General features: G+C 44.2%; 1 protein-coding gene across 1 annotated transcript in view; it reads left to right on the plus strand.

Annotated features, from left to right (window-relative positions):
• pros1 (protein S) overlaps window positions 1–14,912 on the plus strand; it is a 58,161-nt gene that overhangs the window by 25,158 nt on the left and 18,091 nt on the right. The window contains exons 4-6 of the mRNA XM_065016248.1: window positions 2,229–2,315; window positions 9,539–9,661; window positions 11,578–11,709. Coding sequence (XP_064872320.1) covers window positions 2,229–2,315; window positions 9,539–9,661; window positions 11,578–11,709 — 342 coding nt within the window. The remainder of the gene's footprint in view (window positions 1–2,228; window positions 2,316–9,538; window positions 9,662–11,577; window positions 11,710–14,912) is intronic.

Raw genomic sequence — 14,912 nt, forward strand, 5'->3', positions numbered from 1 at the left:
TGATGCCAGCTAATATAACCCCACTGTGTTGTTGTCTGATGTCAGCTAATATAACCCCACTGTGTTGTCTGTCTGATGTCAGCTAATATAACCCCACTGTGTTGTCTGTCTGATGCCAGCTAATATAACCCCACTGTGTTGTTGTCTGATGCCAGCTAATATAACCCCACTGTGTTGTCTGTCTGATGTCAGCTAATATAACCCCACTGTGTTGTTGTCTTGTCTGTCTGATTTCAGCTAATATAACCCCACTGTGTTGTCTGTCTGTCTGATGTCAGCTAATATAACCCCACTGTGTTGTCTGTCTGTCTGATGTCAGCTAATATAACCCCACTGTGTTGTCTGTCTGATGTCAGCTAATATAACCCCACTGTGTTGTCTGTCTGATGTCAGCTAATATAACCCCACTGTGTTGTCTGTCTGATGCCAGCTAATATAACCCCACTGTGTTGTTGTCTGATGTCAGCTAATATAACCCCACTGTGTTGTTGTCTGATGTCAGCTAATATAACCCCACTGTGTTGTTGTCTGATGTCAGCTAATATAACCCCACTGTGTTGTTGTCTGATGTCAGCTAATATAACCCCACTGTGTTGTTGTCTGATGCCAGCTAATATAACCCCACTGTGTTGTTGTCTGTCTGATGCCAGCTAATATAACCCCACTGTGTTGTCTGTCTGTCTGATGTCAGCTAATATAACCCCACTGTGTTGTCTGTCTGTCTGATGTCAGCTAATATAACCCCACTGTGTTGTCTGTCTGATGTCAGCTAATATAACCCCACTGTGTTGTTGTCTGTCTGATGTCAGCTAATATAACCCCACTGTGTTGTCTGTCTGATGCCAGCTAATATAACCCCACTGTGTTGTCTGTCTGATGTCAGCTAATATAACCCCACTGTGTTGTTGTCTGTCTGATGTCAGCTAATATAACCCCACTGTGTTGTCTGTCTGATGTCAGCTAATATAACCCCCCCTGTGTTGTCTGTCTGATGTCAGCTAATATAACCCCACTGTGTTGTCTGTCTGATGTCAGCTAATATAACCCCACTGTGTTGTCTGTCTGATGCCAGCTAATATAACCCCACTGTGTTGTCTGTCTGTCTGATGTCAGCTAATATAACCCCACTGTGTTGTCTGTCTGATGTCAGCTAATATAACCCCACTGTGTTGTTGTCTGATGTCAGCTAATATAACCCCACTGTGTTGTCTGTCTGATGTCAGCTAATATAACCCCACTGTGTTGTCTGTCTGATGTCAGCTAATATAACCCCACTGTGTTGTTGTCTGTCTGATGTCAGCTAATATAACCCCACTGTGTTGTCTGTCTGATGTCAGCTAATATAACCCCACTGTGTTGTCTGTCTGATGTCAGCTAATATAACCCCACTGTGTTGTCTGTCTGATGTCAGCTAATATAACCCCACTGTGTTGTCTGTCTGATGTCAGCTAATATAACCCCACTGTGTTGTCTGTCTGATGTCAGCTAATATAACCCCACTGTGTTGTCTGTCTGATGTCAGCTAATATAACCCCACTGTGTTGTTGTCTGATGTCAGCTAATATAACCCCACTGTGTTGTCTGTCTGATGTCAGCTAATATAACCCCACTGTGTTGTCTGTCTGATGTCAGCTAATATAACCCCACTGTGTTGTCTGTCTGATGCCAGCTAATATAACCCCACTGTGTTGTCTGTCTGTCTGATGTCAGCTAATATAACCCCACTGTGTTGTCTGTCTGATGTCAGCTAATATAACCCCACTGTGTTGTTGTCTGATGTCAGCTAATATAACCCCACTGTGTTGTCTGTCTGATGTCAGCTAATATAACCCCACTGTGTTGTCTGTCTGATGTCAGCTAATATAACCCCACTGTGTTGTCTGTCTGATGTCAGCTAATATAACCCCACTGTGTTGTCTGTCTGTCTGATGTCAGCTAATATAACCCCACTGTGTTGTTGTCTGATGTCAGCTAATATAACCCCACTGTGTTGTCTGTCTGATGTCAGCTAATATAACCCCACTGTGTTGTCTGTCTGATGTCAGCTAATATAACCCCACTGTGTTGTTGTCTGTCTGATGTCAGCTAATATAACCCCACTGTGTTGTCTGTCTGATGTCAGCTAATATAACCCCACTGTGTTGTTGTCTGATGTCAGCTAATATAACCCCACTGTGTTGTTGTCTGTCTGATGTCAGCTAATATAACCCCACTGTGTTGTATTTCAGTTTGTCTGGGTTCACATCGTGTGGGCATCAACAACCAGAACTCTGGAGACTCCAACGTCCATTCAAACCTCAGAACCTGTGTCAAAGGTTGGTAAAGGTTAGAGACGGTTGTTGGGGTTCAGAGGTCAGGGCTACGGGTTGGTTTAGAGAAGGGTTGTCAACTAAAATAATTCCCCGTGGGCCTCATTTAGTCTTCAATGAGGTCTGTAGTTAAATTTTTTTAAATGCAAAAAGTTGCCACTTCAATTTTGTTTCACCACGGTCCATAAGTTTGACCCTCCCTGGTTTAGGGGTAGGATGCTGGTTTAGTGGTAGGATGCTGGTTTAGTGGTAGGATGCTGGTTTAGGGGTATGATGCTGGTTTAGTGGTAGGATGCTGGTTTAGTGGTAGGATGCTGGTTTAGTGGTCTTATGTTTGACCCCCCTGGTTTAGGGGTAGGATGCTGGTTTAGTGGTAGGATGCTGGTTTAGTGGTAGGATGCTGGTTTAGGGGTAGGATGCTGGTTTAGTGGTAGGATGCTGGTTTAGGGGTAGGATGCTGGTTTAGGGGTAGGATGCTGGTTTAGTGGTAGGATGCTGGTTTAGTGGTCATATGTTTGACCCCCCTGGTTTAGGGGTAGGATGCTGGTTTAGTGGTAGGATGTTGGTTTAGTGGTAGGATGCTGGTTTAGGGGTAGGATGCTGGTTTAGTGGTAGGATGCTGGTTTAGGCGTAGGATGCTGGTTTAGTGGTAGGATGCTGGTTTAGTGGTAGGATGCTGGTTTAGTGGTAGGATGCTGGTTTAGTGGTCATATGTTTGACCCCCCTGGTTTAGGGGTAGGAGGCTGGCCCATGGGTTGTATGTTTGACCCCCCTGGTTTAGGGGTAGGATGCTGGTTTAGTGGTAGGATGCTGGTTTAGGGGTAGGATGCTGGTTTAGTGGTAGGATGCTGGTTTAGGGGTAGAGCGCTGGTTTAGGGGTAGGAGGCTGGCCCATGGGTTGTATATTTGACCCCCCTGGTTTAGGCGTAGGATGCTGGTTTAGGGGTAGGATGCTGGTTTAGTTGTAGGATGCTGGTTTAGGGGTAAGATGCTGGCCCATGGGTCGTATGTTTGACCCCCCTGGTTTAGGGGTAGGATGCTGGCCCATGGGTCGTATCTTTGACCCCCCTGGTTTAGTGGTAGGATGCTGGCCCATGGTCATATGTTTGACCCCCCTGGTTTAGGGGTAGGATGCTGGCCCATGGGTCGTATCTTTGACCCTGCTGGTTTAGTGGTAGGATGCTGGCCCATGGGTCGTATGTTTGACCCCCCTAGTTTAGTGGTGGGATGCTGGTTTAGTGGTAGGATGCTGGTTTAGTGGTCGTATGTTTGACCCCCCTGGTTTAGGGGTAGGAGGCTGGCCCATGGGTTGTATGTTTGACCCCCCTGGTTTAGGGGTAGGATGCTGGTTTAGGGGTAGGATGCTGGTTTAGTGGCAGGATGCTGGTTTAGTGGTAGGATGCTGGTTTAGGGGTAGGAGGCTGGCCCATGGGTTGTATGTTTGACCCCCCTCGTTTAGGGGTAGGATGCTGGTTTAGTGGTAGGATGCTGGTTTAGGGGTAGGATACTGGTTTAGTGGTAGGATGCTGGTTTAGGGGTAGGGTGCTGGTTTAGGGGTAGGAGGCTGGCCCATGGGTTATATGTTTGACCCCGCTGGTTTAGGCGTAGGATGCTGGTTTAGGGGTAGAATGCTGGTTTAGTGGAAGGATGCTGGTTTAGGGGTAGGAGGCTGGCCCATGGGTTGTATGTTTGACCCCCCTCGTTTAGGCGTAGGATGCTGGTTTAGTGGTAGGATGCTGGTTTAGGGGTAGGATACTGGTTTAGTGGTAGGATGCTGGTTTAGGGGTAGGGTGCTGGTTTAGGGGTAGGAGGCTGGTTTAGGGGTAGAATGCTGGTTTAGGGGTAGAATGCTGGTTTAGGCGTAGGATGCTGGTTTAGGGGTAGAATGCTGGTTTAGTGGTAGGATGCTGGTTTAGGAGTAGGAGGCTGGTTTAGGGGTAGGAGGCTGGCCCATGGGTCATATGTTTGACACCCTGGTTTAGGGGTAGGATTCTGGCCCATGGATCGTATGTTTGACCCCCCTGTTTTAGGGGTAGGATGCTGGCCCATGGGTCGTATGTTTGACCCCCCTGGTTTAGGGGTAGGAGGCTGGCCCATGGGTCGTATGTTTGACCCCCCTGGTTTAGGGGTAGGAGGCTGGCCCATGGGTCGTATGTTTGACCCCCCTGGTTTAGTGGTAGGATGCTGGTTTAGTGGTAGGATGCTGGTTTAGGGGTAGGATGCTGGCCCATGGGTCGTATGTTTGACCCCCCTGGTTTAGTGGTAGGATGCTGGTTTAGTGGTCGTATTTTTGACCCCCCTGGTTTAGGGGTAGGATGCTGGCCCATGGGTCGTATGTTTGACCTCCCTAGTTTAGTGGTAGGATGCTGGTTTAGTGGTAGGATGCTGGTTTAGTGGTAGGATGCTGGTTTAGGGGTAGGATGCTGGTTTAGTGGTCGTATGTTTGACCCCCCTGTTTAGTGGTAGGATGCTGGCCCATGGGTTGTATGTTTGACCCCCCTGGTTTAGGGGTATGATGCTGGTTTAGTGGTAGGATGCTGGTTTAGGGGTAGGATCCTGGTTTAGGGGTAGGATCCACAGACCGTATGTTTGTGTAGTCCTGTCTGGATACCTGTATAGTCCTGTCTGAATACCTGTATAGTCCTGTCTGGATACCTGTACGTGTTCTGTATAGTCCTGTCTGGATACCTGTATGTGTTCTGTATAGTCCTGTCTGGATACCTGTATGTGTTCAGTATAGTCCTGTCTGGATACCTGTATGTGTTCAGTATAGTCCTGTCTGGATACCTGTATGTGTTCTGTATAGTCCTGCCTGGATACCTGTATGTGTTCTGTATAGTCCTGTCCTGTCTGAATACCTGTATGTGTTCTGTATAGTCCTGTCTGGATACCTGTACGTGTTCTGTATAGTCCTGTCTGGATACCTGTATGTGTTCTGTATAGTCCTGTCCTGTCTGGATACCTGTATGTGTTCTGTATAGTCCTGTCTGGATACCTGTATGTGTTCTGTATAGTCCTGTCCTGTCTGGATACCTGTATGTGTTCTGTATAGTCCTGTCCTGTCTGGATACCTGTATGTGTTCTGTATAGTCCTGTCTGGATACCTGTATGTGTTCTGTATAGTCCTGTCTGGATACCTGTATGTGTTCTGTATAGTCCTGTCCTGTCTGGATACCTGTATGTGTTCTGTATAGTCCTGTCTGGATACCTGTATGTGTTCTGTATAGTCCTGTCCTGTCTGGATACCTGTATGTGTTCCGTATAGTCCTGTCTGGATACCTGTATGTGTTCTGTATAGTCCTGTCTGGATACCTGTATGTGTTCTGTATAGTCCTGTCCTGTCTGGATACCTGTATGTGTTCTGTATAGTCCTGTCTGGATACCTGTATGTGTTCTGTATAGTCCTGTCCTGTCTGGATACCTGTATGTGTTCTGTATAGTCCTGTCTGGATACCTGTATGTGTTCTGTATAGTCCTGTCCTGTCTGGATACCTGTATGTGTTCTGTATAGTCCTGTCCTGTCTGGATACCTGTATGTGTTCTGTATAGTCCTGTCTGGATACCTGTATGTGTTCTGTATAGTCCTGTCTGGATACCTGTATGTGTTCTGTATAGTCCTGTCCTGTCTGGATACCTGTATGTGTTCTGTATAGTCCTGTCTGGATACCTGTATGTGTTCTGTATAGTCCTGTCCTGTCTGGATACCTGTATGTGTTCTGTATAGTCCTGTCTGGATACCTGTATGTGTTCTGTATAGTCCTGTCTGGATACCTGTATGTGTTCTGTATAGTCCTGTCCTGTCTGGATACCTGTATGTGTTCTGTATAGTCCTGTCTGGATACCTGTATGTGTTCTGTATAGTCCTGTCCTGTCTGGATACCTGTATGTGTTCTGTATAGTCCTGTCTGGATACCTGTATGTGTTCTGTATAGTCCTGTCCTGTCTGGATACCTGTATGTGTTCTGTATAGTCCTGTCTGGATACCTGTATGTGTTCTGTATAGTCCTGTCTGGATACCTGTATGTGTTCTGTATAGTCCTGTCCTGTCTGGATACCTGTATGTGTTCTGTATAGTCCTGTCTGGATACCTGTATGTGTTCTGTATAGTCCTGTCTGAATACCTGTATGTGTTCTGTATAGTCCTGTCCTGTCTGGATACCTGTATGTGTTCTGTATAGTCCTGTCTGGATACCTGTATGTGTTCTGTATAGTCCTGTCTGGATACCTGTATGTGTTCTGTATAGTCCTGTCTGGATACCTGTATGTGTTCTGTATAGTCCTGTCCTGTCTGGATACCTGTATGTGTTCTGTATAGTCCTGTCTGGATACCTGTATGTGTTCTGTATAGTCCTGTCCTGTCTGGATACCTGTATGTGTTCTGTATAGTCCTGTCCTGTCTGGATACCTGTATGTGTTCTGTATAGTCCTGTCTGGATACCTGTATGTGTTCTGTATAGTCCTGTCCTGTCTGGATACCTGTATGTGTTCTGTATAGTCCTGTCCTGTCTGGATACCTGTATGTGTTCTGTATAGTCCTGTCTGGATACCTGTATGTGTTCTGTATAGTCCTGTCTGGATACCTGTATGTGTTCTGTATAGTCCTGTCCTGTCTGGATACCTGTATGTGTTCTGTATAGTCCTGTCTGGATACCTGTATGTGTTCTGTATAGTCCTGTCTGGATACCTGTATGTGTTCTGTATAGTCCTGTCTGGATACCTGTATGTGTTCTGTATAGTCCTGTCTGGATACCTGTATGTGTTCTGTATAGTCCTGTCTGGATACCTGTATGTGTTCTGTATAGTCCTGTCTGGATACCTGTATGTGTTCTGTATAGTCATGTCCTGTCTGGATACCTGTATGTGTTCTGTATAGTCCTGTCTGAATACCTGTATGTGTTCTGTATAGTCCTGTACCTGTATGTGTTCTGTAGTCCTGTCTGAATACCTGTATGTGTTCTGTATAGTCCTGTCCTGTCTGGATACCTGTATGTGTTCTGTATAGTCCTGTCTGGATACCTGTATGTGTTCTGTATAGTCCTGTCTGGATACCTGTATGTGTTCTGTATAGTCCTGTCTGGATACCTGTATGTGTTCTGTATAGTCCTGTCCTGTCTGGATACCTGTATGTGTTCTGTATAGTCCTGTCTGGATACCTGTATGTGTTCTGTATAGTCCTGTCTGGATACCTGTATGTGTTCTGTATAGTCCTGTCTGGATACCTGTATGTGTTCTGTATAGTCCTGTCTGGATACCTGTATGTGTTCTGTATAGTCCTGTCCTGTCTGGATACCTGTATGTGTTCTGTATAGTCCTGTCTGAATACCTGTATGTGTTCTGTATAGTCCTGTCTGGATACCTGTATGTGTTCTGTATAGACCTGTCTGAATACCTGTATGTGTTCTGTATAGTCCTGTCTGGATACCTGTATGTGTTCTGTATAGTCCTGTCTGAATACCTGTATGTGTCCTGTCTGGATACCTGTATGTGTTCTGTATAGTCCTGTCTGAATACCTGTATGTGTTCTGTATAGTCCTGTCTGGATACCTGTATGTGTTCTGTATAGTCCTGTCTGAATACCTGTATGTGTTCTGTATAGTCCTGTCTGGATACCTGTATGTGTTCTGTATAGTCCTGTCTGAATACCTGTATGTGTTCTGTATAGTCCTGTCTGGATACCTGTATGTGTTCTGTATAGTCCTGTCTGAATACCTGTATGTGTTCTGTATAGTCCTGTCTGGATACCTGTATGTGTTCTGTATAGTCCTGTCTGGATACCTGCATGTGTTCTGTATAGTCCTGTCTGAATACCTGTATGTGTTCTGTATAGTCCTGTCTGAATACCTGTATGTGTTCTGTATAGTCCTGTCTGAATACCTGCATGTGTTCTGTATAGTCCTGTCTGAATACCTGTATGTGTTCTGTATAGTCCTGTCCTGTCTGGATACCTGTATATGTTCTGTACCTGTATAGTCCTGTCCTGTCTGGATACCTGTATGTGTTCTGTATAGTATAGTCCTGTCTGGATACCTGTATGTGTTCTGTATAGTCCTGTCTGGATACCTGTATGTGTTCTGTATAGTCCTGTCTGAATACCTGTATACCTGTCCTGTCTGGATACCTGTATGTGTTCTGTATAGTATAGTCCTGTCTGAATACCTGTATAGTCCTGTCCTGTCTGGATACCTGTATGTGTTCTGTATAGTCCTGTCTGGATACCTGTATGTGTTCTGTATAGTCCTGTCTGGATACCTGTATGTGTTCTGTATAGTCCTGTCCTGTCTGAATACCTGTATGTGTTCAGTATAGTCCTGTCCTGTCTGGATACCTGTATGTGTTCTGTATAGTCCTGTCTGGATACCTGTATGTGTTCTGTATAGTCCTGTCCTGTCTGGATACCTGTATGTGTTCTGTATAGTCCTGTCTGAATACCTGTATAGTCCTGTCCTGTCTGGATACCTGTATGTGTTCTGTATAGTCCTGTCTGGATACCTGTATGTGTTCTGTATAGTCCTGTCTGGATACCTGTATGTGTTCTGTATAGTCCTGTCTGGATACCTGTATAGTCCTGTCCTGTCTGGATACCTGTATGTGTTCTGTATAGTCCTGTCTGGATACCTGTATGTGTTCTGTATAGTCCTGTCTGGATACCTGTATGTGTTCTGTATAGTCCTGTCTGGATACCTGTATAGTCCTGTCCTGTCTGGATACCTGTATGTGTTCTGTATAGTCCTGTCTGGATACCTGTATGTGTTCTGTATAGTCCTGTCTGGATACCTGTCTGGATACCTGTATAGTCCTGTCCTGTCTGGATACCTGTATGTGTTCTGTATAGTCCTGTCCTGTCTGGATACCTGTATGTGTTCTGTATAGTCCTGTCCTGTCTGAATACCTGTCTGAATACCTGTATAGTCCTGTCTGGATACCTGTATGTGTTCTGTATAGTCCTGTCCTGTCTGAATACCTGTATGTGTTCTGTATAGTCCTGTCCTGTCTGGATACCTGTATGTGTTCTGTATAGTCCTGTCCTGTCTGGATACCTGTATGTGTTCTGTATAGTCCTGTCTGGATACCTGTATGTGTTCTGTATAGTCCTGTCTGGATACCTGTATAGTCCTGTCCTGTCTGGATACCTGTATGTGTTCTGTATAGTCCTGTCTGGATACCTGTATGTGTTCTGTATAGTCCTGTCTGGATAGCTGTATGATACCTCTGTGTGTGTTGTTCTGCAGAGATCAGTGACCAGTGCCTTCCGTTTCCATGTTACAAGGAGGGTTCTGAACGTTGCATCGATGGCCAGGCCTCCTTCACCTGTCAATGTCGACCAGGCTGGAAGGGCCCGCGCTGTGAGGATGGTAGGTACCAGACAGACAGGGTTGGGGTTAGACAGGCCTCCTGGAAGGGCCCCGCGCTGTGAGGATGGTAGGTACCATACAGACAGGGTTGGGGTTAGACAGGCCTCCTTCACCTCTCAGTGTGGACCAGGCTGGAAGGGCCCGCGCTGTGAGGATGGTAGGTACCAGACAGACAGGGTTGGGGTTAGACAGGCCTCCTTCACCTGTCAGTGTGGACCAGGCTGGAAGGGCCCGCGCTGTGAGGATGGTAGGTACCAGACAGACAGGGTTGGGGTTAGACAGGCCTCCTTCACCTGTCAGTGTGGACCAGGCTGGAAGTGCCCGCGCTGTGAGGATGGTAGGTACCAGACAGACAGGGTTGGGGTTAGACAGGCCTCCTTCACCTGTCAGTGTGGACCAGGCTGGAAGGGCCTGCGCTGTGAGGATGGTAGGTACCAGACAGACAGGGTTTCCCCGTACTACAGATCTTTCATATGGGGTCCTGGCTTAAGACTGGGTCCTACTTAATACTGGGTCCTACTTCATAATGGGTCCTACTTCATAATGGGTCCTACTTAATAATACTGGGTCCTGGCTTAATAATACTGGGTCCTGGCTTAATACTGGGTCCTACTTAATACTGGGTCCTACTTCATACAGGGTCCTGGCTTAATACTGGGTCCTGGCTTAATACTGGGTCCTGGCTTAATACTGGGCGCTACTTAATACTGGGTCCTGGCTTAGTCCTGGGTCCTGGCTTAATACTGGGTCCTACTTAATACTGGGTCCTACTTAATACTGGGTCCTGGCTTAATACTGGGTCCTGGCTTAATCCTGGGTCCTGGCTTAATCCTGGGTCCTGGCTTAATACTGGGTCCTGGCTTAGTACTGGGTCCTGGCTTAATACTGGGTCCTACTTAATACTGGGTCCTGGCTTAATACTGGGTCCTGGCTTATTCCTGGGTCCTGGCTTAATACTGGGTCCTGGCTTAATACTGGGTCCTACTTAATACTGGGTCCTGGCTTATTCCTGGGTCCTGGCTTAATACTGGGTCCTGGCTTAATACTGGGTCCTGGCTTAATACTGGGTCCTGGCTTAATACTGGGTCCTACTTAATACTGGGCGCTACTTAATACTGGGTCCTACTTAATACTGGATCCTGGCTTAATACTGGGTTTCTACTTAATACTGGGTCCTACTTAATACTGGGTCCTACTTCATACTGGGTCCTACTTCATACTGGGTCCTTGCTTAATACTGGGTCCTACTTAATACTGGATCCTGGCTTAATACTGGGTTTCTACTTAATACTGGGTCCTACTTCATACTGGGTCCTACTTAATACTGGGTCCTACTTCATACTGGGTCCTACTTCATACTGGGTCCTTGCTTAATACTGGGTCCTACTTAATATTGTGTCCTACTTAATACTGGGTACTACTTAATACTGGGTCCTACTTCATACTGGGTCCTTGCTTAATACTGGGTCCTACTTAATACTGGGTCCTGGCTTAATACTGTGTCCTACTTAATACTGTGTCCTACTTAATACTGTGTCCTACTTAATACTGGGTTCTACTTCATACTGGGTCCTACTTCATACTGGGTCCTTGCTTAATACTGGGTCCTACTTAATACTGGGTCCTGGCTTAATACTGTGTCCTACTTAATACTGTGTCCTACTTAATATTGTGTCCTACTTAATACTGGGTTCTACTTAATACTGGGTCCTGGCTTAATACTGGGTCCTGGCTTAATACTGGGTCCTGGCCAAATACTGGGTTGCTGGTTTGAATCCGTCTCTAAAGGTTTGGTCAGAAACGTTGGTGTTGCTGACTTACTAGGCAGTAACAGGACTTGGAGCCGAGTTTATAGTCAATAAATCCATCTTTTGTTATTCTTGAATAACCATGTTATTGGTTGTTTTATCGATCAGACATCGACGAGTGTTCAGACCCAGATCACCAAGCCGGCTGCAACCAGAAGTGTTACAACTCCCCCGGGAGCTTCCGCTGTATGTGTGACGATGGGTACCGGTTCAGAACCAGCGAGAAGATCCACTGTACAGGTACCAGTTACTGGTATATAGATCCACTCTACAGGTACCAATTACTGTTATATAGATCCACTGTACTGGTATATAGATCCACTGTACAGGTAACAGTTACTGGTATATAGATCCACTGTACTGGTATATAGATCCACTGTACTGGTATATAGATCCACTGTACTGGTATATAGATCCACTGTACAGGTAACAGTTACTGGTATATAGATCCATTGTACAGGTATATAGATCCACTGTACTGGTATATAGATCCACTGTACAGGTAACAGTTACTGGTATATAGATCCACTGTACAGGTAACAGTTACTGTTATATAGATCCACTGTACTGGTAACAGTTACTGGTATATAGATCCACTGTACAGGTATATAGATCCACTGTACTGGTATATAGATCCACTGTACTGTTACTGTTATATAGATCCACTGTACAGGTAACAGTTACTGTTATATAGATCCACTGTACTGGTATATAGATCCACTGTACAGGTAACAGTTACTGGTATATAGATCCACTGTACAGGTATATAGATCCACTGTACAGGTAACAGTTACTGGTATATAGATCCACTGTACAGGTAACAGTTACTGTTATATAGATCCACTGTACTGGTAACAGTTACTGGTATATAGATCCACTGTACAGGTATATAGATCCACTGTACTGGTAACAGTTACTGTTATATAGATCCACTGTACAGGTAACAGTTACTGGTATATAGATCCACTGTACAGGTATATAGATCCACTGTACAGGTAACAGTTACTGGTATATAGATCCACTGTACAGGTAACAGTTACTGTTATATAGATCCACTGTACTGGTAACAGTTACTGGTATATAGATCCACTGTACAGGTATATAGATCCACTGTACTGGTAACAGTTACTGTTATATAGATCCACTGTACAGGTAACAGTTACTGTTATATAGATCCACTGTACTGGTAACAGTTACTGTTATATAGATCCACTGTACAGGTAACACTTACTGGTATATAGATCCACTGTACAGGTATATAGATCCACTGTACAGGTATATAGATCCACTGTACAGGTAACAGTTACTGGTATATAGATCCACTGTACAGGTAACAGTTACTGTTATATAGATCCACTGTACAGGTTACCAGTTACTGGTATATAGATCCACTGTACAGGTATATAGATCCACTGTACAGGTATATAGATCCACTGTACTGGTATATAGATCCACTGTACAGGTAACAGTTACTGTTATATAGATCCACTGTACTGGTATATAGATCCACTGTACAGGTAACAGTTACTGGTATATAGATCCACTGTACAGGTTACCAGTTACTGGTATATAGATCCACTGTACAGGTTACCAGTTACTGGTATATAGATCCACTGTACAGGTATATAGATCCACTGTACAGGTAACAGTTACTGTTATATAGATCCACTGTACAGGTAACAGTTACAGGTATATAGATCCACTGTACAGGTAACAGTTACTGTTAATATAGATCCACTGTACAGGTAACAGTTACTGGTATATAGATCCACTGTACAGGTAACAGTTACTGGTATATAGATCCACTGTACTGGTATATAGATCCACTGTACAGGTATATAGATCCACTGTACAGGTAACAGTTACTGTTATATAGATCCACTGTACAGGTAACAGTTACTGGTATATAGATCCACTGTACAGGTAACAGTTACTGTTATATAGATCCACTGTACAGGTATATAGATCCACTGTACAGGTAACAGTTACTGGTATATAGATCCACTGTACTGGTATATAGATCCACTGTACAGGTAACAGTTACTGGTATATAGATCCACTGTACAGGTAACAGTTACTGGTATATAGATCCACTGTACAGGTACCAGTTACTGTTATATAGATCCACTGTACTGGTATATAGATCCACTGTACTGGTATATAGATCCACTGTACTGGTATATAGATCCACTGTACAGGTAACAGTTACTGGTATATAGATCCACTGTACAGGTAACAGTTACTGTTATATAGATCCACTGTACAGGTAACAGTTACTGGTATATAGATCCACTGTACAGGTACCAGTTACTGGTATATAGATCCACTGTACAGGTAACAGTTACTGTTATATAGATCCATTGTACAGGTATATAGATCCACTGTACTGGTAACAGTTACTGGTATATAGATCCATTGTACAGGTATATAGATCCACTGTACATGTAACAGTTACTGTTATATAGATCCACTGTACAGGTAACAGTTACTGGTATATAGATCCACTGTACAGGTATATAGATCCACTGTACAGGTAACAGTTACTGGTATATAGATCCACTGTACAGGTAACAGTTACTGTTATATAGATCCACTGTACAGGTACCAGTTACTGTTATATAGATCCACTGTACAGGTATATAGATCCACTGTACTGGTAACAGTTACTGTTATATAGATCCACTGTACAGGTATATAGATCCACTGTACAGGTAACAGTTACTGGTATATAGATCCACTGTACTGGTATATAGATCCACTGTACAGGTAACAATTACTGTTATATAGATCCACTGTACAGGTATATAGATCCACTGTACTGGTATATAGATCCACTGTACAGGTAACAGTTACTGTTATATAGATCCACTGTACAGGTACCAGTTACTGGTATATAGATCCACTGTACAGGTAACAGTTACTGTTATATAGATCCACTGTACAGGTAACAGTTACTGTTAATATAGATCCACTGTACAGGTAACAGTTACTGTTAATATAGATCCACTGTACAGGTAACAGTTCCTGGTATATAGATCCACTGTACAGGTAACAGTTACTGGTATATAGATCCATTGTACAGGTATATAGATCCACTGTACAGGTAACAGTTACTGTTAATATAGATCCACTGTACAGGTAACAGTTCCTGGTATATAGATCCACTGTACAGGTAACAGTTACTGGTATATAGATCCATTGTACAGGTATATAGATCCACTGTACAGGTAACAGTTACTGTTAATATAGATCCACTGTACAGGTAACAGTTACTGTTATATAGATCCACTGTACAGGTAACAGTTACTGTTAATATAGATCCACTGTACAGGTAACAGTTCCTGGTATATAGATCCACTGTACAGGTAACAGTTACTGGTATATAGATCCATTGTACAGGTATATAGATCCACTGTACAGGTAACAGTTACTGTTAATATAGA

The sequence above is a fragment of the Oncorhynchus nerka genome, unplaced genomic scaffold (assembly GCF_034236695.1).
Source record: "Oncorhynchus nerka isolate Pitt River unplaced genomic scaffold, Oner_Uvic_2.0 unplaced_scaffold_1063, whole genome shotgun sequence".
NCBI classification, from domain to species: domain Eukaryota; kingdom Metazoa; phylum Chordata; class Actinopteri; order Salmoniformes; family Salmonidae; genus Oncorhynchus; species Oncorhynchus nerka.